The 23,483-nt window shown below is 35.2% G+C and overlaps 1 protein-coding gene across 1 annotated transcript in view; it reads right to left on the bottom strand.

Annotated features, from left to right (window-relative positions):
• Positions 1 to 23,483, bottom strand: part of ERCC6L2 (ERCC excision repair 6 like 2) — a 152,441-nt gene that overhangs the window by 111,533 nt on the left and 17,425 nt on the right. The window contains 2 exon segments of the mRNA XM_020971672.2: positions 9,474 to 9,567; positions 9,569 to 9,594. Coding sequence (XP_020827331.1) covers positions 9,474 to 9,567; positions 9,569 to 9,594 — 120 coding nt within the window.

Raw genomic sequence — 23,483 nt, 5'->3', positions numbered from 1 at the left:
GAATCAAAAGGCATTGAAAAATCCATACTTAATACACAGAGAATAGAAGGAAGTTCAAAGGCAAACAAAAAAGCCAGAAAGCTTTGAAAGTAAAATGTCCAATTTGTTACATGCCTTCTTTTTAAAGCAAGTAATAGGTAATAGAAATTCATAGCTTCACATATAATCCTCTTTTTCTGTTCTACTTTGTGTATAAAAATGTCTCTTTTTTTTGGTTTTAATTAAATTTATATTTTTTAAATGTAAAAAAAAGTTTTAAGAAGAAAATCCACATAATGCAAAGTCCAGAAGGGAAATAAATGACCAAAAAAATGACAATGTGTGGCTCAAATAATTTTGAAAAGATGGGCATACTTGGACTGGAATTTTGAAAAGCTCTTTTTGAGTCTGACGGCAGAAATCTAAATAGAACAATACTGAACCTAAGAAATTTTTTAAAAATCTGGAATCTGTGAGAGACAGAGACAGAGAGAGAGAGAGAGAGAGAGAGAGAGAGAGAGAGAGAGAGAGAGAGAGAGAGAGAGAGAGAGAGAGAGAGAGAGGAAAATGAATTTGTTAAGTATTTACTAACATACAGGTACTGTACTAAACTGGGGATACCCTGCTCCCAAGGAGCTTATATTTTAATGGAGTAAGACAATCAATACATAAAGAAAGAGGAATTAGAAGGTGGAGGGGGAAGCACATGAATACCTGGAACCACGCAAAATATGGCCAAAGTTTATCTATCAAAGCCCAGGGTGGTTCAAGGTGTAAAGAGAATTTTCTAATGGGGAAGGCAGAGAAATAAATGCTGGACTTAATGTAGACCAGTAAGAACAGCATGACTAGAGATGGCCAGAAATTCTCCCACAATATTTTACAGAAGATATAAAACATTTCAGGATTTATACACATAGCACTGTTATAATAATTAGTTCATTGTGCAAAATAATGGCCCCTAATGTCCATATGGTTCCTGCCTCTAGGGCTTTAGAAAGTTTATTTTAGATGAAAAGTTAGGAGTACAAGCATAATCACTCCAAGCCCCAGAGTTTGGAAAATTCCTAACATTTAGATCAGCTTTCTGACCTAATGTGCATTTATATTTATCTCTGATTAACCTTGCTCTCTTTGTAGCTGAAGCAAAATCCAAGTTGCTGCAAACATTTTGGTTATGAAGCAGCATATTTTATTACCTTGTTTTGGGGACAGATAGGCATGGAGGGGACAAGTTGGAAAAATAGCAGACTTTTTCTTGGGACATCTCTCAGTCCCTAGTGAGTAGGATAGAACTAGTGATGCCAGCCTGAGGCTTCTGCTTTGAGATTCCTATATGGCAGATTTGAGAAGCATCTCAACAAAAAACCCAGGCAATATTAGCACTTCTACATCCTCTACCTATCAAAAAAAGGAGCAAGAAGATTAACAGACATTCTTAGAGCATATAAAAAAAAAGTTAAAAACCAACAAAAATATTTTCAAACAAGTAGATATCACTCCATCAAGCAACAGTTAAGGCTGATAACAGGTAAATGACATTGGAATTTGTCACAAGTAACTGAAAGTGATTGACCTCCAAACGTAGCCTAGGAAATGGTTAAGATTCAAGAATGGAACAGAATCAAAGGGCTTTCCAAAGGCAACATCTGCATGAACTCAGTCAATCATATGTTGAAAAACAAATGACAAACAAATGGCTGACTCATGCGAATTTGGTTATGAAGATACAAAGGTTTATGGTAACAATTTAGAGTCAGGTCATTGCCAGTCAGTCAACAAGTCAATCAACAAGCATTTATCAAATGCTTATTATGTGTCAGAGACTGTGCTGACAAGAAATTACAGAAGGGTTTTCTTTAAGGAGCTTGGACTTAGATTGTGCAAGGAAATAATAGAAATTCTGTAACATATCACTGCAAGCTGTAAAAATTTAGCACCTAAAGAATATTTACAAGGACTAGCCTGATGTCTAGAATTATACATCAGAATTTCACTTTCATGGGCCAAGAGACAACCAATCTCCTACAAATAAATAGGTATAAATATTTTGCTGCATATTTTCAGCATATTTTGCTAAAGAACTCAACCAATAAACTATCATAAACTAAATTAATGCCCACAATTGCCTGGATCTAGCAGTGAAATGTAAAAACAATGGTTTTAATAGATGTTAACAACAGCAAATACACATAATCTCCAAGCCACATGGAATAAAACGCTTTCAAAATAAAGAGACCTAGCAGAATAAAGTTATGTGGAAATAGAACGAGGTACACGACCTCCCTATTGTCCTGTCTGATGAGCCTACATCATAATACTTTTACATAGCTTTAAAAAAAAATGATTTTTCCACCTTTACAATCTCCCAAGAAGCAGTAAAATTAAAAGAATAGGACAGTGACCTCCCAGGGCTGTTTCTGAGTCCTATCGAAGAAAAAAAAATAAAGATGAGAACTGATCACGCAATCAACAAGCACTGAGTATGCACCTGCTACATGACAGGCAAAGTACTGGCTACTGAACATTCAACTACAAAGAATGAAATCTTAAAGGAGGAAAGAGATAGAGGAAAGGAGGGAGTTCATTTCAAGCATGCTGGATGGTCAGTTCAGACAAACAGAGAGGAGATGGAGTACTATGTGTGAAGAAGAAAGAGAAAACAGCTTGGCCGGAACAGAGTGTGGGAGGAGGAGTAATAACCAAAGAAGCAGTAAAGACAGCTTCGGGCCAAGTTGTAAAGAGCTTTAAAAGCTAAACAAAAGAAATTATATTTTATCCTACAGCCCAACAGGAAGCTCACTGGAGTTGACTAAATAGGTGACACAGTGAGATGTTCATAATAATTATATTTCTAATTTTAAAAAATAGGAATCAGCCTAAATGAGTAAGATAATGTCACGTTAATATAGCTTATAATGTAATTAAGGTAAAGAATGAAGACCATAAGGCCATATGAAGAAAACCTTTTAGAAAATAATCCCAAATGAAAAAAAGCAGGACCAGCAGAATACATACAAACTAGACAGGTCTGCAATTCCAGCAGTAATTCGAGTAAACTTGTTTCTCTACAACCCCAACTCACCCTCTTAAAGAAAGGATGAACAAGAACAACAACCCCATATGTTTTCTACTCTACCTACTAACACGTTGCTGGGCTCTGTACTAGACTCTGATTGTTTCAACTTAGATGAAGACACAGAAAGCATGCTTATCAAACTTTCTGATGACACAAATTTGAAAGGAATAGCTAAAGCAATGGATGCCAGAATCAAGACTTTCAATTATCTCAGCAAGGTAGAATGATGAGTTGAAACCCACAATATGAAATTTAACAAAAATAAATACCAAACCCTTCACTTAACTGCTGAGAAGTCTTTTTTTTTGGGGGGGGGGCAGGGAAGAGAGGAGGCTGACTCCCTTCCCCTTTAGTAAGTACCCAAATTCTTGTCTAATTTGAGATAATCTAATTTTGTTTTCAGCATTTTTATCAATCTACTTTCTATTCCTCCCACTGACTCATTGTCTGGTAAATTTAAGGATTATCTATAAATTTTTCAATGTCAATCCTATTCCTACGTAAAGATAGGCACTCATTATATACACTGACAGGGTACAATTTAATAAGAAGTGAAAGAATATTACTAACCACAGGTTAACGTCACCTCTAACCCAAAATGCTGAGGCTGGATAATGTTTGTTAGGATAGAAATAAATGTGATATATATCCCTCCCCTACCTCCACAGGAAAGTGGGGAAGGGAAAATTTGCAGAAAAAGAGAATGACTAAATCAATGATAGTTCTTTCTTCTCACTTCATTGCCAATCATTTAAGGTTGGTCACTACTAAACATATTTTGTCTGCTGGCCCAAAGATTATTATTCCTTGACCTTCTTTTATTCCTGTCTTGAAATATAAAGTTAAAGAGCTCAACACAAAACCTATTTTTGAAGGGTTTTTTTCCTCCCTTTTAATATTTATACAGAGATGAGAATTATGTGAGTTAAGTGATTTTAGATGACTCACTAAATCTCTATGTCTCAGTTTCCTCATTCATAAACTGAGGATGATACTTGAGTATCTACCTCACAGGGTCTTGGTAGGATCAAATGAGTTAACACAGTGAGGTAACATAAAAATCATAGCTATTATGGTAAAAAATATTGTATTCAAATTCCATCTGAGCACATAGCTGACAGATGTAAATTTTGGAGGCCATCATAAAAAGGTTCCTATCAATCTGAAAGTACCAGTAGCATTAGACCCAAGAATCCAAAAGGATTTTAATTTTTTAAGGTGGGAACAAGATTTCTTTAACTTTTTGGGGGTTACTAACATTACTAGTACTTAGAAATCATGCAAATTTAAAAGTTCAGCAACTTATCTTTATAGTAAAGTATAACAGAACGATTAGGGAAATTCCACTACAAGTAAAAGGGAAGAAAGAATCTGAAGTGTTTACTGTTATAGTATGAATATTTTATTTTAATATTTAATTTTTAAAATTTTTTTTAAGTAAATGATACCAAAGAGTAAAATGGAAAGCACACATATGAATGTTGCATCAGTTACTCACTGAGCAATTTTGGTGGTCTTTCCCAACTCAATACCAGTGGAGTGATTTTTTAAAAAGTTGGAGTTGCCTTCAAATATTAATTTATTAAAATATGCATTGCTTAAAATGACTTATAAACAAAATTAAAATCCCATCAAGCAAAAAACAATGACCCTTATACTGGAACCAAAGCTTACAAAGAATGCTAATTAAACATCACCTAATTTTCTTTAAACCATATTATATTTAAATGAAAGCTGGCCTAGGTCTTCAGAGAGAAATACTCTTTTAGTTACAATCCAGCATTCATACAGGGGTCTTTAACCTTTTTTGTGTTGTGGATCAGTGGGACAGTCCGATGAAGACTTTGGACCTGTTCTCAGAATAACCTTTGTTGCCTTCCTTCACAACTGAATGAAATACTAAATTTCACTTAGATATAAATGAACATATATATGTATGTATGTGTGTGTGTGTATATATATACATATGTGTGTGTATGTATATATACATCATTTTTTCCCATCCAAGGTCATATACCCACTGAAGTCTATGCACAGACCCCTTAGGAGTCCATGAATCCCAGAATTAGAAGGTCTACATTAACTGGCACAATGACATGAATGATATGCATTGAAAAAGGTATCTTGATTAGAAAAGTTCAATGTGTTTAGTATATGTGTATCTCCTAGGAAAGTTTTGCAAAATTAGCATCATTTTAGGTCCAGGGAAGACTAAATGTATGAATTTTATATTGTTATTTTGGTCTCAATTTCCTTATCTTTACAATAAGAGATCTCAAAGATCCCTTCCAACTCTAAACTTTATTATTCTATGAAATATTTCTTAGATACTAATTATATGCATAGCACTGTGCTACATCCTAGTCACTATCAGGGACACACAGAAAATCCATGATATATGTGGATGAAAAGTTTAAAATAATGCAAGAAATGAATAATGATATGAGAGGGAACATGGAGTAGCTGAAAGAGTGTTAGATGTGGCATCAGAAGAGGAACCTGAATTCAGATATTGCCACTGGCACATTAGCCGTGTGACTGTGGACAACTTAATTAACCTTTTTAAGTCCATTTCCAAATCTATAAAATAATAAGAATAGCTTTAAGTATCTACCTCACACAGTTGTTAAAAGGATCTAATGAAAAAATGTACATAAAGTGCTCTGAAATCCACAAAGTAATACAAGACTGTTAGCTACTATTAATAAACAAGACTTCACAAGAAAATTTGTAAATAATAGGTTATGGAACACAAAATTAAGTGTTATGAGTCTTTAGGAAAGTGATAAATTTGTGAGTTAGAGCCATCATAAAAAAATGGGAATTGATGATAAATGAATAATATCTGGATAAACAAAATGAAAAAAAGAGGACTGTCAGAATCAGGGACGGAGACCCTGTGGCCTCAAGGCCACATGTGGCCTCCTAGGTCCTTGAGGGGCAGTCTTTTGACTGAGTCCAAGTTTTACCAAACAAATCCTTTTATTAAAGGGATTTGTTCTGTGAAGTTCGGATTCAGTCAAAGGGCCACACTTGAGAACCTGGCGGGCCATATGTGGCCTCCAAAACATAGGTTCCCCACCCCTATTCAGATGACAGTACCAAAATGATTAAATGTGCAGGAACAAAATAGGGCAGTGATTGTACTTAGAAGTACAAATTTGTCTAGGAAGTATAGAATTAAGTTTGGAAAGTCAGAAGGGTATCTTTAGGAGATAAAAGTGTAGACTGATTAAAATCTTGCTTGCTTACTTTCTGTTTCTGAGAAGTCTACAATATTGCACTTATACTCATATTCACTTTTATTACACCAACAAACTTAAAATAGAGTCAATGTTGTTAATTTTCTCATTTCAGGGAGAGTAATGCATAACTGGCAACTTTTACTCTGGTATTAAGAATACAGGGAGCTCCATTTAGAATTTTCAATTAACAAAAATTTTATACCAAATATTTTTAAAAGATTTCTTTTCAACCATGGCTTGCATTCCTACATATGCTACTTGCCTTCCCTCAACAGTGTGAAACCAGTCTTCCTCCACTTTATTGCTGAAAAACATGCTTGAAATCCTTAAGGGATTGACATTTAAGACACAAATGAGGATTTTTAAATGAATTTACTATGTTTCATTTTCATGACCACTGAACCCCATCCCAAAATGAAGGGCCTCAAATTTAGGAGCTTTTCCAAGTATCAATATGTGAAAGGCATACTTCATGTCTTTTTACTTTAGGAATTTATTCTTGGCACAAAACATCTATTTTATACATTCTCAGATGATTTATTCACACTTGAAAAGTTCTCAAATGTGCACAGAGATGTATCATATCTCATACACACATACTCTAAACCACCATTCCTTAATTTATAATGTTCAATTTATTGCAAGAATGATTTTGTTTATAAGGAGCCCTAAAGTTAATTTTTCAGAATGTCTTTATAACTATACCTGCTGCATAAATATACGATCTAATTTTTTTTAACAAAGCAAAAGTAATTGATTCGTACAGGCTGATAAAACCACACTTCTTATTTCTAAATGTTACAGAGGCAAACACACCATTTAAAAATTTTAGTGATATCATTTGTTTTTATAACACCATAATCTCCCATATATATAGCTCCCACCCCAGAAACCTAACTCTTCTAGCAAAGAATTCAAAGAAAGGATAAAATGGTTCAGAAAAACTAATACATCAACCAACACCACATGCAGTATTATAGATTCCTATTACTATGCCTTTGCAAAAATACAAGAGATAGGGATTCTCATTTCTCTTCTGAGGGTCAGTCTTGGCTATTATAATTATAGCCCATTCACTTTTAATTGTCTTGTTATTGCTGTTCTTCCATTTACATGTTTGTAGTCATTATATATATATATTGCTTCCCTCATTCTGTTTACTTCACTTTGCATAAGTCCAAACATTTCTCTATTCTTTGTACTCAATAGTACAGCAATATTCCATAAAATTAACTTCTTGTGTATTTGTTGAAACATTTCCCAATCAATGGACTCCTACTTTGTTTCCAATTCTTTGCAAATACAAAAAGTGCTACCATAAGTAATTTGGTATATATGAGACTGTTCTTTTTATCACTGATCTTTCTAGTAGTCAGATCTCTGGTTCAAAGGATATGGATACTTTACTCATTTTCTTCACATAATTCCAAACAATTTTCCAAAATGTTTGGACCAATTCATATCAAGAATGTATTTTTCTACAACCACACTAACACTGACTATTCCTATCTTTTGTCATCTTGGCAATTTCCTGGATTTGAGGTGAAACTTTGGAATTTTTTTTGATTTGCATTATTCTTATTATCAGTGATCTATAGCAATATTCCATATGGCTAACAGTTTGTAATTTTTTTGATAACTATTTGTTCATATCCTTTATTTAGCCACTTACCCTTCAAGGAATGGTTTTTGGTCTTATATGTTTGTGTTAGTTCCATATATACCCATCTGTACGTGCATGTGTAATTATGCATATATATGATGTCTGTGCTTATGTGTATGTATATCCGTATCAGAGATTATCTATATCAGAGATATGTGATAACAAAGATTTTTTGCCAAAAATCTCAGTACATTTGCTTACTCTGTTACCCCCTTATGACATATCCTCCTTTTTCCTCTCTATGTATTTGAATCTAACCCACTCATTAATGGGCATGATGTCAAGATCCTTCACCATTTGATTACCTTCCTATGTGCCCTTCGTTGATAATGATGTCCTTAAATGCCGTACCCAGAACCTAAAGTATTATAGGCAGTAACAATTTAGAGCCTAGAATGGTTGTCCTTATAGCTTTTTCAATGCTCTCTGCATTAGAATTTGCTATCAAATATTTACTACACATAGTTTATTGACTCAGTTTTAATATCATGAAATCATCTACATGAACAATATCTACAACCTAATGTCATATGAAAATATAACTGATAGTTAAACAAATTGTGGTACACGAACTAATGGCACACCATAAAAAATAATGAATATGTGGGGGCAGCTAGGTGGCGCAGTGCACAGAGCACTGGCCCTGAAGTCAGGAGGACATGAGTTGATATTCGGCCTCAGACACATAATACTTACTAGTCGCAAGACTCTGAGAAAGTCACTTAACCACAATTACTTCACCAAAAAAAAAAAAGATATAGAAAAGAAATAATGAATACAAAGAATTTCAGAAAATCTTAGCAAGATTTACATGAACTGATGCAAAGTGAAGAAAAACCATACACAATGACGACAATAATGTAAATGGAAAGAAAAATAGAACTGAACATTGCAATCATAACTAAGCTTAACCCTGAAGTAAAGATAAGAAAAAGAACCTCTCCCCTTTCTTTAAGGATGTGGAATATTGCTTATCAAATTCAGCAGGTGAATTAGATATTTTTGCTGAACTGCTTTTCATTCCTCTTTCTTTTTTTATTCTTTATTATAAAATATGAAAGGCTAGGGAGGAGAAGGAAGAGGAATATATTTGGAAATAAAGAATTTCAGAAATACTTTAAAATAATAATAGTACAAAGAAAATATAACTAATTTTCTTCCTTTCATTCACAAAACACACCTACACAATGGTCAAATGCTCAAATATTCTTTAGTGGGTACATCTTATATTAACCTATACTTTGACAACATACACATAATTGTCAATACCAACCTAGTACATGAATATTTTTTAAAATAACAACATACCTTAAAAACATATTGTCTTCCTTAAAATTAGGCCATATTTGGTAGATCATAGATAGCTAAAGTCTATGAAATAAATGTTTTGATTCTTTCCTTAAAATGCTGTTTTCAAAATAATCTAACTAGTTGTAAATATTAAAACTTATGTTGACTATTTTATGAAGACAGTTATCAATGAATTAAGGATTTCTGTACATTTTACCTTCTTTGGAGTACAAGTGGAAGATTCCTTTTTCATATTCTTTAACAAAAACTCTGGCATATTATTTTCAATATCCTCTCGTGTGCCTTTTTTACAGTACTGCAGCCAGAAAAGAAATTACCTAGGGAAAGAATATTTTCAAACATTATAGAAAATGCATCAACCTAGACAAAACCAAGTAAGAAACAAATAATGTGTCAGTTACAGAGGAACAATTAACTATTTTCTCCTTGCATCCATCAACTTTAAAAATAAAACACTACCTTTAAATTCACTATGAAACTCCCACTGATGTTATTCTAGGACTCACTTAATTTATTAACCTATTCAACTTTTGGAGGTATTACAACAGATCAGTCCCCAATTTACAAATCAGGTTACACTCCAAAAGATCATTGGTAAGACAGTTGCTTCTCACTTCACACACACTGGAGGGGGAGGAAGATATGGGGGAAGGGGAAAGAAGGAAGAAAAGTTTTCTATGTGGTTGTTCTCTGGAATATACTAGACCAGTAATTCTTAAAGTGTGGGCTGGGGACCCCTGGGGAATCTCTGAGAACCTTTCAGGGGATATAGCCAGAAGTTCAAAACTATTTTCATAATAATGCTATGACATTTAATTCCAAATGTGGTAAATACCATTAACATAACCCACATATAAACAAAATCTCTTTGGCTAAGGTTCTCAATTCTTTTTTTAAATGTAAAGGTGACCTGAGACCAAAAAGTTTGGCTATACTACAATAAATACTATAAGACTGTAATAACAATATAACTCTAAATACCATGTGCAACAGATGTTTCTATGGGAAAATGAATTCCAAATTCCAATTTGGGATGCTAAGAGCACCCTGCTACCTACCTCTCCATGTCCCAAATTCATCTCTCCAAAAAGAATGAGGGAACTCTCCTCGCTTCCCCTACTTATTAATGCCTAACTCTGATGGTTACACCTACTACCTAGGGAAGAAGCTCAACAGGGTTAGATTTGGAGCGAGAAATCATGGAAATTGAATGATTCCCTGAATGCACCTCCCAAAGACATTACTCAGCCTTATCTAGTTGCCTAACCTAGGCCTCAAGGAATTAATCTACTTGCTGTTCTGACCTGATCAATCTGTTTTCTTAAAAAAATAGATAAAACAGATCATTTTTCTAAGTCTTTTTTTTTTTAGGTCTGGACCTATGCTTTCATGGATGTGAGTAGTTTCCACAAAGGGAACATCATCTACCAAAGTACAAGGGCAACCGGTGTCTAATTTATAATTGTAGGAAGCTGCATGAGGTGCTCACAAGTAAAGTCCCCTTCCCCTCCCCCCAGTATGTCAGAGGGGAACTAGAAGAACCCAGATCTTCCTGTCTTTCATCTAGCTGTTCTATACTATCCAAGGCTTTTTACTGCAGGAACATCATAAAAATTTAGCAATATAGTAGTCCTTTCAGAATCAAAGGTCTGTATGCAATCAGATCATCCACTGCTTAGAGCAAAGGTCAAAATCAATACCTAATTAAAAGATAAGAAAAGGATCCTGTGTGTACAAGATCAAGAAGAGGAAAGAATACCGTTTGCTATTACTGAAGCCAGCTCATTTAAACAAATTGCCAAAAAATGGAAATGAACAAAGTAAAGACATTGCTTGGAGAAGTTTAACCAATTACCACAATGAGGCAGCAGAAAGTGGTCAGAAACCATTCCAGCAAGGAAATATTTGATCTCCTTGACAAAATAAAAGGCAGCCTTAGAGTGCAAGCTCATTTGCAAAACACAATTGCAAAAGATTACATGCAGTACTGCTACAGAAGAGAGAGGGGAAAAGGCAGCAAATGAGTCTGCAGAGAACTTAGCTAAAGACACAGCTGATGTAGACTATCCTGAAGAATTAAACTTAAACAAAAACAGAGACATGAAATGGAATAGATCTGCCAGTATTCGAGGACAATCTATTCATTCTCACCAGTGGCAATACTGGAAATGCCAATCAACACCCAATGTAACAAAAGATGAAATTAAAACAGTACATAGGGAAAAAATCTGTGTTTCAGACAAAAAAAGTTTTTAAAGCACTCAGGAATTGATTTCCGAGATGCCAAAGAGGAGAATATGTGTCAAAGAATGAAAATAGAAAAGCAGGACAGTCAACTATGAAAATAATGTGCTCTATGAGCAAAGCAGAATTGAAGCAGTTCAAAAGAAACAGGAGATGAGCAGATTTAGAGACTCCACTCCAAATGTTCACATGGACAATTTGTGTCCAACCTGCAGGAGAGCATTCTGAGCTCATACTGGTCTCAGCCACAGTCAGACATGCTGTAATCTGACTCTACAGTGATGTCTTTTTGGTCCTCTTCAAGAACGAAGGACAACAACCAACCATCCTTTACTAACTGTTGTCTTCTATGCACTGCGCTAGGCACTAAGGTTGCAAAGAAAGCCAAAAAATAGTCCCTGCTCTCAAGTAATTTACAATCTAATGGGAAAAACAACATGCAAACAACTATGTAAAAACAAGATACAGTAGGATAAACCGAGGGTAGTCTCAGAGCAAACGTGTTAAAGTTAAGGAGAATGGAGAAAGGCATCTTATGTAAGGAAGGTGGGACTTTAGCTGAGACTTGAAGGAAGGCAGGGCCATGAGCTTGGAGTGAGGAGGAAGAGCATTTCAGGCATGAGGGGCAGCCAGTGAAAATGCCCAGAGACAGGAGATGGGGTGTCCTATGTGAGTAAGAGCCAGTGTTACTACATGGAAGGAAGTAAAGTGTAAGAAGGTAGAAAGAGACCAGAATATGAAAGGCTTTAAAAATCAAAGAAAGAATTTATATTTGGTCCTGGAGATAATCACTGGAGCCATTAGAGTTTTTTGAAGGAAGAGGGTATGGTAATTCCAGACCTGCATTTTAAGAAGATCACTTTGGCAAATGAGTTAAAGAGATGGATTTGGTATGGGGGATTTTGAGCCAAGAAGACCAGTCCAGGAGGCAAGGAGGACCTGCTCTAGGGGAGTGGCAGTGTTAAAGGAGAGAAGAAGCCATATCCAAGAGATATTTCTAAGCTAGAAACAACAAAACTTGATAACTAATTGGATACAGAGGGCTAGAGTGTCAAGGAAGACACCCAGATTGCAAGGAGTAAACAATTTCACCCAAACTGCCTAGTAACTGGAAGGATGGTGTTACCCTTTATAGTAATGGAGAAGTCAGGAAGAAGGGAGGCTTTGAAGAAAAAATAGTAAGTTAGTTCTGTACATGCTGAATTTAAAATGTCTACGGGACATCCAGTTCAAGGTATCTAAAAGGAAGTGTCAAGAGAGATCAGGGCTGGATAAAAACATCTGAGAGTCATCTGCATCAGTGGTGTAAAACTCAAATAGCAACTGATCCCGGCAAGCTACATACTGATTTAGAAAACCACAAATTAACATTATCTATGCTTTACTATATTTTTATTTTGTTAAACATTTTCCAATTACATTTTAACCTGGTACTCCACAGTTTTGCAGCAAGATTAACACCTCTGGCATAACTGAAACCATGAGAGCTGATGAGATCACCGAGTGAAATAGTATAAAAGGGCCTAGGATAGAGCTTTGGTGGACCTTCATACTTAGCAGGCATGAAGTGGATGAAGATCCAGGAAAGGAGATAGAGAAGCATCATACAGGAAAAGAACTAGAAAAGCAGTGTCATCCAAACCAAAAGGCAAAAAATCATTAAGGAGAAGAATGATCACATAGGTCAAAGATTGCAGAGAAGTCAAGAAGGATAAGAATTGAGAAACTACCACTAGATTTGGCAATTAAGAGATCACTGATAACTTTAGAGAAAGTAGTTTCAGGTGAATATGAGGTCAGAAGACAAGAGACAAGAAGAAGGTGAAAAGGAAAGGAAACAGTGGCACTTATTACAAGACAGTCTTCTCAAGCAGTTCAGTCACAAAAGAGAGGAGAGAAATGAGACAACAGCCAGCAGATATGGATAGATCAATAAGGAAGTAACTGGTAGTCAGGGAAAGACTGAATATTAGTGAGAAAATAAGGATCACAGCAGGGGCAATCTGCTGGAGAAGAGAGTATGGCATAGGATCCCTTGTGCATGCAGAGGGGTCTGACTTGGCAAGAAGGATTACTTCTTCATGTGAAACAGGGGTAAAACTGAGAAGATTGTGGCAAAAAGCATCTGAGTGATGTGGGATGAGGAACTGCAGAGAAGAGGGAGCTTTCTATGAAAGGTCTCCATTTTTTTCAATGAAATATGACTCAAGGTTCTCAGCTCCCCTTCACGTGAGGGAGGAGTTGCAGAAGGGTTGAGAAGAAATGAAAATATCAAATATCCCAGCTATTGAAGTAAGAGGGCAGCTCAGTGATACAGTGGATAGAGTACCAGGCCTGGAGTCAGGAAAATTCATCTTCCTGAGTTCAAATCTGGCCTAGGTGTGTGAACCTGGGCAAGTCACTTAACTCCATTTGCCTCAGTTTTCTCATCTATAAAATGAAGTGGAGAAGAAACTACAAACCACTGTAGTACCTTTGCCAAGAAAATCCCAAATAGGGTCACAAAGAGTCAGACAAGACTGAAAACAAGTGAACAACAACACTGAAGTAAGAACTCACTCTTCAACAAAAACTATTTAAAAAACTAGAAAGGAGTATAGCAGAAATTTGGTATAGAAAAACAGCTAACTGTGTACCAAGATAAGCTCTAAACAGGTACATTATTTAGGAAAGAAGGAAAGAAGCATTTATTAAGCACCTACTATGTGCCAGGAACCGTACTAAGTACTTTACAAATATTATCTCATTTGATAATTCCAACAGTCCTAAGAGGTAAGTCCTATTATTATCCTCAATTTATCATTGAAGAAACTGAGTCAAACAAAGGTTACATGACTTGCCCTGGGTCACACAGCTAGCAAGTATCTAAGGCAGGATTTGAACTCAGGTCTTTCTGATCTAGACCCAGTGCTCTATCCACTGCACCATGTAGCTTATATATCATATAAAAAGTAGAAAAAGAGAAGGAAGAAATTATTAATAGGAGAGGAGTTCAAAACCAAACAAAAGATAGAGAGGATCACAAAAAGGTAGAAGACAATTATGATTACCTAAAATTTTAAAGGTTTTGCATAAACAAAACCAACGCAGCTGAAATTCGAAGGGAAGCAGGTAACCATGGGGAAAAAAAATCTTTGTACCGAGTTTCTCTGATAAAAGTCTCATTTCCAAGATATGTAGGGAACTGATTCAAATTTATAGGAATAAGAGCTGATCTTCAATTAATCATCAAGAGATATCCTTTTTCTGAGGAATAAGTCCAAGATATCAATGGCCAAATTAAAAAAAAAAGCTCCAAATCAATATTAGAGGAGTGTAAATTAAAGCAACTCTGAACTTTCACCTCAATCCATAATATTGGGCATAGCAAAGCTGACGAAAAAGGATAATGACAAATGTTGTCAGGGCTGTGGAAGTACAGGTACATTAATGCACCGTAGGTAGAGCAGTGAACCAGTCCATTTATTCTGGAAAGTAATTTGAAATTATTTCTAAAAAGTTACGAAATTGTACATAGCTTTTGACTCAATGATAACACTTACTAGGTCTATTACTCAAAGAAACAAAAAGAAACAAAGAAAGAAACAAAGAAACAAAGAAACAAAGAAAGAAAGAAAGACAGAAAGAAAGAGAAGAAAATAATCCATGTGTTCAAAAATATTTATAGAAGCTTTTTTGTGGCAAAGAACTAGAAATTAAGAAAGTGTCCATCAGTTAGGAAATGGCAGAACAAATTATGGTATACTCTTGTAATAAAATAGTGCTATAAGAAATGACAGAAGGGATAGCATCACAGAACCTTGGGAAGACTTACAGGAACTGACACAAAGTGAAGTAGAATTTGGAGAATAATTTATACTGTAAAAACAGTATAAAGATGAACAACTTTGAAAGATTTTAGAACTTTGATGAATGCCGATTCTCTTACACCTTACTTCCTCAATATGTACTCTTGGATCCAGTTACACTGGCCTCCTGGCTATTGGCTCTGGGCATACTCTCTGGCTGTCCCCCATTACCGGAATGCTCCAACTACTGACCTCTCTGCCTTCCTTTAAGTACCAACTAAAATACAACCTTCAATAAAAAGCCTTCCTTAAACCTTCTTAATTCTAGTGTCTTCTCTCTCTTAATTATTTCCTATTTCTCTTGCCTATAGCTAGCTTTGTTTATATTTGTTTGCATGTTGTCTCCCCCATTAGACTGTAAGCTCCTTAAAGCAAAAGCTATCTTTTGCCTCTTTTTGTATCCCCAGTGTTTAGCACAGTACCTGGCACATAGTAGGCATTTAATAAATGTTGATAGATTAATTGATTGAATGCAGCAGTTAACTACAATTCCAGAGGACTGATGATGAAATATGCTATTCACCTCCAGACAAAAAAGTAATGAATTCAAGGTGCAAATGAAAACATTTTTTTAAAAGGTTGTTGTAGGACTTCTGGTGCCAAGATGGCAGAGTGTGGAACAAACTACAAACCACTCTAGTACCTTTGCCAAGAAAACCCTAAATAGGGTCACAAAGAGTCAGACAAGACTGAAAACAAGTGAACAAAAACAGTGAAGGAAGAACTCACTCTTCAACAAAAACTATTAGAAAAACTAGAAAGCAGTATGGCAGAAATCTGGTATAGAAAAACAGCTGTGTACCAAGGTAAGCTCTAAATATTCCCCTCCAAAGAAGCAGAAAACCACCTCAAAATTGATCCAGGGACAGGGAAGCAGCCTATCAGCCTGTCAGGAAAGGTCTGTTTCACTGGGGTGGGAGTGAAGTGGTCCAAGAGCAGCAACAGCCAGCCTCACAGCAGGGGGTGGAATCACAATGGAACAATAGTCAGCAAAATACAAGATTTAGCAGCTTCTTCATTAAAGGATCAGAGGGCTTGGAATCTGATATTTTGGAGGAAAAAAGCAGCTAGCTTTACAGTAACCATCTACCCATTAAAACTGAGATATTCAATGAAATAGAGGACTTTCAAGCATTCCTGAAGAAAAGAACAGAGTTGAAAAGAAAATTTAACTTTCAAATACAAGACTCAAGAGAAGCATAAAAAGATAAACAGAAAAAGGATATCATGAAAGACTTAATAATGCTAAACTGTTTACATTCCTACTTGGGAAGATGATACTTGTAATTTATATGAACTTATTATTAGGACACTTAGAAGGAGTATATAGAGACAGATATGAGTTGAATATGAAGGGATATCTAAAATAATAAAAGGGGTGAGGGAGGAATGTATTGGGAGAAAGAGAAAGGAAGAGATATAAAGGGGCAAATTATCTCAATAAAAGAGGAAAGAAAAAGCTGTTACAGTGCAGGGGAAGACAAGGGAGTTGAGGGGAAATGAATGAACCTTACTCTCATCAGAACTGACTCAAAGAGGGAATAACATACACAACTCAATTGGGTATAGAAATGTCTTACCCTACAGGAAAGTAGTAGGGGAAGGGAATAAGAGAACGGGGGTAGGGTGGGGTGCTGGTGATGGAAAGGAAAGTAGATTAGGGGAGGGAGTAGTCAGAAGCAAAACATTCTTGAAGAGGGACAAGGTGAAAGGAGAGAGAGAATAGAATAAATGGCAGGGAGGGAGGGAATAGGATGAAGAGAAATAGAGTTAGCAACAGTAACTATGAAAAAAATTTTGAAGCAAGTTTCTCTGCTAAAGGCTTCATTTCTTAATCATATAGAGAACTGAGTCAAATTTATAAAAATAAGAGCCATTCTCCAATTGATAAATGATCAAAAGATATGAAGTTTTCAGATGAAGTAATCAAAGCTATCTATAGCCATATGAAAAAATGTTCTAACTCACTACTGATTGGAGAAAAGCAAATTAAAACAATTCTGAGGTACTACTTCATACCTAATAGATTGGATAATAGGACAGAAAAGAAAAATGACAAGTTTTGGAGGGGGTATGGGAAAAATGAGACATTGATACCCTGTTGGTGGAGTTGTGAACCGATTCAACCATTCTGTAGAGCAATTTGGAACTATGCCTAAAGGGCTATAAAACCATGCCCACCCTTTGATCTAGCAATACCACTACTAGGTCTGTATCCCAAGAGAGATTTAAAAAGAAAAAAAAAGGAAAAGGGCCTATATGCACAAAAATATTTATAGCAGCTCTTTTCTGGTGGCAAAGAATTGGGCATTGAGGGGATGACCATCAACTGGGGAATGATTGAACAAACTGTGGTACGTGATTACGATGTAATACTATCGTACTCTAAGAAATGATGAGCAGGACGCTCTCAGAAAAACCTGGAAAGATTTACACGAGCTGATGCAAAGTGAATGTACTTTGTACAAAGTAACAGCAATCCTGTAAGATGATCAGCTGTGATCCAAGCAACTCTGAAGGACTTATGATGAAAAATGCTATCCAACCCCAGAGAAAGAATTGATGGTGTCTGAATACAGATTGAAACATACTTTTTCTTAACTTTCTTTATTTTTCTTGTTTTTTTTTTTGGTCCATGTTTTCCTTAACAGTACAACTAATATAGAAATGTTTTGCATGACTACACATGTATAAGCTATATCGAATAGCTTTTCTTCTCAGGGTGTGGGAGTGGAGGAGGGGAGGGAAGAAAGGAGATAATATGGAACTCAAAAGTTTTCAAGAGGAATGTTAAAAATTGTTTCTACATGTAACTGGGGGAAAACAAAATATGACAAAAAAACTCACTATTTCACAAAAACTGTTAGGAAAACTGTAAAACAGTATAGCAGAAACCAGGTATAGACCAATATCTTACAATGTATAGCAAGAGAAGGCCAAAATAGTTACATAATTTACACATAAAGGGTGACAACATAAGCAAATTAAGAGAGCATGGAATAGTTTACCTGTCAGACTTATGGATAAGGGAAGAATTTATAGAATCTCTATATCTAAGAAATAGAGAGCATTACAAAATGTAAATAGATAATTTTGATTATATTAAATTAAAAAAGTTTTCCACAAACAAAACCAATGCAACCAAAATTAGATGGAAAGCAAAAAACTGCAAAAAATTTGTAGTAAGTATCTCTGATAAAGGCCTGATTTCTCAAATATATAAAGAACTGAGTCAAATTTATAAAAGTACAAGTCATTTTCCAATTGATACATGGTCAAAGGATATGAACAGGCAGTTTGCAGACAAAGAAATTAAAGGTATTTATAGTCATATGAAAAAATGCTCTAAATCACTACTGATCAGAGAAATGCCAATTAAAACAACTCTGAGATACCACCTCACACCTATCAGATTGACTAATATGACAACAAAGGAAAATGTTGGATTTTGGAGGGGACATGGGAAAAGTGGGACACTAATGCACAATGGTGGAGTTGTGAACTGACCCAACCATTCTGGTGAGAAATCTGGAACTATGTCCAAAGGGCTATAAAATTGTGCATACCCTTTTACCCAGCAATATCACTGCTAGGTTTATATCCCAAAGACTTCAAAAAAAAAAAGGAAAAAGACCTATTTGTACAGAAATATTTATAACAGATCTTTTTTGTGGTGGCTAAGAACTGGAAATCGAAGGGATACCCATCAATTGGGGAATGGCTAAACAACCTGTGGTATACAATTATAATGAAATTTTACTGTGCTAAAAAGAATGATTTCAGAAAAACTTGGGAAGAATTAAATGAACTGATGCATAGTGAAGTAAAAAGAACCAGGAGAACACTGCACACAATTAACAGCAATATTGTTCAGTGAAGAACTTTGAATGACTTAGTTTTTCTCAGCAATACAATGATCCAAGACAATCCCAAAGGACTAATAATGAAGCATACTATCTGCCTCCAGTGAAAGAACTGATAACTGATTGAATACAGACTGAAGCATGCTATTTTTCACTTTCTTTCTTTCATTTTTTTCTTTTGAGTCTTCTTGTACAAAATTACTAATATGGACACTTTACATAAAATAATACATTTGTATTGACAGCTTTTGTTTTTGTATTTTAAAAAAGGCTACTGCAGACATTTATTTTTTGCTTCTTTAAGCATATTTGTACAAGAGTTTTGTTTTCATTTCTTTTTTAATGGGTGTGAGAGGAGGAAAAGAAAAGAGTGAGAAAGAGGTGGATTTCTGATCACTTAGAAAAATTTAATGAAACAGAAAAAAAAAAAGATCAGAAGATCATATGAACCAGTGGGTAAAAGAACAGATAGTAGAAACAGTATGAAATCTCACTGAAAACTACAATAATGAGAAAACACACCAAAAAGTAGAAAATGCAACTAAAATAGTGATAAGAGAAATACTTATATATCTAAATGCTTTCATCAACAAAAGAAAAACAACTAATCAATAAATTTGGCATGAAACTAAAAAATTTAGGAAAACATATAAAAAATACAAAGTAGTAACTCCAAAAATCAGATTAAAGACTGAAAAAATGAACTGATATAACTAAGATCTTTTAAAAAAAAAGAATAAAATAGCTAATTTGATTTTAAAAGGAAAACCAAATTTTATCAAAAACTTAAAAAGCAGAACTCACAGCAATTAAAGAATAAAGGAAACTATCAGAAACTATTTTGCCCAATTACAAGCCCGAAAAAGTGATGACATAGAAGAAATGGATGAATACTTAAAAAAATAAAAAATAATCAGATTAACAAAAGATGAAATAGATTATATTAATAATCCAACATCAGAAAAAGAAATTGAACAAGTCATAAATGAACACTCAAAGTGAGGAAGGGAGGAAACTAACTCTAGGCCCAGTTGGATTTACAATCAAATTTTATCAAACATTCAAATAACAATTAATTCCAATATTGCATACACTATCTGTAAAAAAAAAAAAAAGACAAAGAAGGGACCTTTCCAATCTCTTTTCTGTTATACAAATGTGGTGTTGAAAAGATTACACATTACCAATTGTATTTCTTCAAGGAATGCAGGACTGGTTTAATATCAAGCAGACTATAAACATAAAATATTAGTAACATGAATTGGTCAACACAATGGTCAACCATCACTCAGAGAATGGGTGATGAAGCATACTGTCCACGTCTAGACAGCGAAGTGATGGACTTAGTGGGAGATAGTGCCAATGCAGAAATTTGTTTTGCTTAACTTTGCGTATTTGTAACAAAGGTTTTATTTTTCTTTATTTTTTTCCCCAAATGAGAAAGGAGGCATAGAAGGGAGAGAAAATAGATTTTTGCTAAATAACTTTTTAAAAAAAAGAATGAGAGCTCCAAAAAAAGGGGAATATCTTACTTTTCTATTTGATCCCCAGACCTTAGTACAATGCCTTGAATGTGCTAAGTACTTAATGAATATTTTTTCATTCATTCATCCTATGCTGCTCTCATTTTTCTCAATAACCTACATAGACATAGATGACATGCTTATCAAATATGCAGATGACACAAATCTGAGAGGGATAGTTTACACACTGCATAACAGCATCAAGATTCCAAAAGATACCGATAGGTTAGAATGGAATCTAATAGAATAAAATTCTCCCAAATACTCAAAAGAATTATGACCTCTTCAATTTGGATGCTCACTCTAACAATGCAGATCTCAACCCCTCCATGCCCGCCTATTCTTTTCAACACCTGTTGTCCATGTCCTACAAATTTGCTACAGAGATTTCACCTAATATGTTAGAGATCTTCCTCAGTTACTCCTGACATTACAAGGTCACCAGTGAAATCACCTGGTTGCCCTGTTATCCCTTGCCCTTACCACATGACTAACCCAACTTTTTCAATCATACATTTCCCTGATTAAATACTTTACTCTTGTTCTTCTTCAGAGTTTCTTATATGTTATATGTGGCAGCTTATTCACACCCATCATGCACCTCTACATTGCCTTCTAATGGATATTCGTTTTCAATTCTTCAGATAATCATACAGATGGAACAAATGGACGTTTAATAGAATCAATTATTCTTAAGAACTCCTTCTATGAAAACTAGAGCCTGTAGTATCTTTGAAACACAAAGCAAGATTCAAGGGGAACTGGATAAGGTAAACAAGTTTGGGCAATTTGGAAGAATTAAATGGTGATCAAGTGCTTATATCCTAATGGGAGAAAGAGAATTATTGTTCCTTCAGAATCCCACTATATTAATAGTCAAAAGGGAAACAAAGAAAGAAACTGAGAGGGAGAATATAAGGGAAAGAATGAGAAGAAGGAACAACTTAAGAGTCTCATGAATGGCACAAAACAATATAACAAGTATGGAGGTGGGATGGTGGAGGCAGGCATCTCATGAAGAACAGTGCAGAAATAAAATAAAATAAGGACTCCTAATAAGAGGATTCAGTGAGAAGTAACCCTGCATGCACCCCCACCACGTAACACAAGAATTCCAAAATGCAGAAAACTCAGCAATGACAAAAAGAAAAAAAGTCAACCCACTACAAAGTATTCTCTGCCAAAATATTAAGGAAAGATCATTTCATAACTCAATTTTTACTGGAGCTCATAACTAGACTCCTCTCATGTCTCAAACTGCACACTGGCCAGGGGTATCACTGTGACTCTACCCTACTCTACCCCACGAGTAGAAATTTTAGGCAATGACTTCAAAATTAACTCAATTTCTGTTTGTCAGAGGTTATTGTCCTTTGCTGAATGGAGATCCCATGACATTTCCCCACACTCTCTCCTACCTGGTTCACACTCTCCCACAGCTCATCTGCAGCCAAAATGGAGAACAGACTAAAGGCAAAGATTTCTCAGAGCAAGTCTCTCAGCAGTATATTAGGAGACCTTTTCACTAACCCCTTTATAACTAGTGCCAAGGGCACAGCCTAAGGACTGAAAAAAGTCAATTGCAAAGAGGGTAGAACCTAAAAGAGAGACTGAAAAAAAACAGAGAATAGGTTTCTAACTACAATGGCAATTCAGTTTCCTAGGAGAGGTGCCCCAACTCCTCATTTTCATCCTCTAAGGAACAGACTTCTTCCAACTCTGGTGGTCTGAGAGAACTGAGGAAAGGAAGCCAAACCCTGGGGGAGGGGCACAAACACTGAGCTTTCAGAAGGCAAAGGACTGGCAGTAAGCAGCACATTTTCAGCAAGGACACTAAAGGAAAACTCAGGAAAGTGATTCATGAAGACAGACAAAAAGCTTACTGAGTGAGAAATTAACAAACATTTGCAGAGAAGCATAACTGAAAGGACAAATACTTCCCAATAAAGGAAAATGAATCAAAAGCCCTGAAGGTGAAGGTGTCATAATAAATTCTGCAAAGTCCCTTGAAATGACCAGCATTTTTATACACTACTAACAAAAACAGGAAGAAGCAATGAGAGAAATCTGATCTATATCAGGTATTTAATCTACCTTGACACACACAGGACATAAAAATGTAACTACAAAATACTCATGACAGAAATAAAGTGAAGCACAAATGGTGTTCAAATGGGCCAGCACTCATGGTTAAACAATAGTTCTATATCAGTCTAATTATAGAAAGGACATTTGTTGGAAGTTCACAAGATAATAACAGAATTTATTTGGAAGCACAAACAAGAATGAAAAGGAAAATGATGAATGAAAGTGCATAGCATTACCAGACTTCACAAATATTATAAAACAGTAGTCACTAATACTACCGGTTAAAAAAAGCAGAAAAGTGAATCAAAGCAATAAGGTAGGTAAATGGGGGGGGGGGGAAGCAAGTGGCAATAATAGTCCAGTGTCTCATACACCAAAGAACACAACTTACTGAGAGTAGTTCCTTTTTTTGAGAAAATCTATTGGGATAAATTGACATCAAGTTTTACAAAATCCTGATTAGACCAGCATCTTACACAAAATACCACAATAAACACAAAGCTAAACATGACCTTAATATAAAAATTCACATCACAAAAAAAATGAGAAGAGAATGGGAGCAAGCACCTTTAACAACTATGGAAAGAGGGAATATTCTCAACCAAACAAGGGGTAGAGATAAAGTAAAAGATAAACCAGA

This window comes from Phascolarctos cinereus, unplaced genomic scaffold, assembly GCF_003287225.1.
Source record: "Phascolarctos cinereus isolate Bilbo 61053 unplaced genomic scaffold, phaCin_HiC Scaffold_4;HRSCAF=312, whole genome shotgun sequence".
NCBI classification, from domain to species: Eukaryota; Metazoa; Chordata; class Mammalia; order Diprotodontia; family Phascolarctidae; genus Phascolarctos; species Phascolarctos cinereus.
This window is presented reverse-complemented; position numbering and strand designations above follow the sequence as displayed.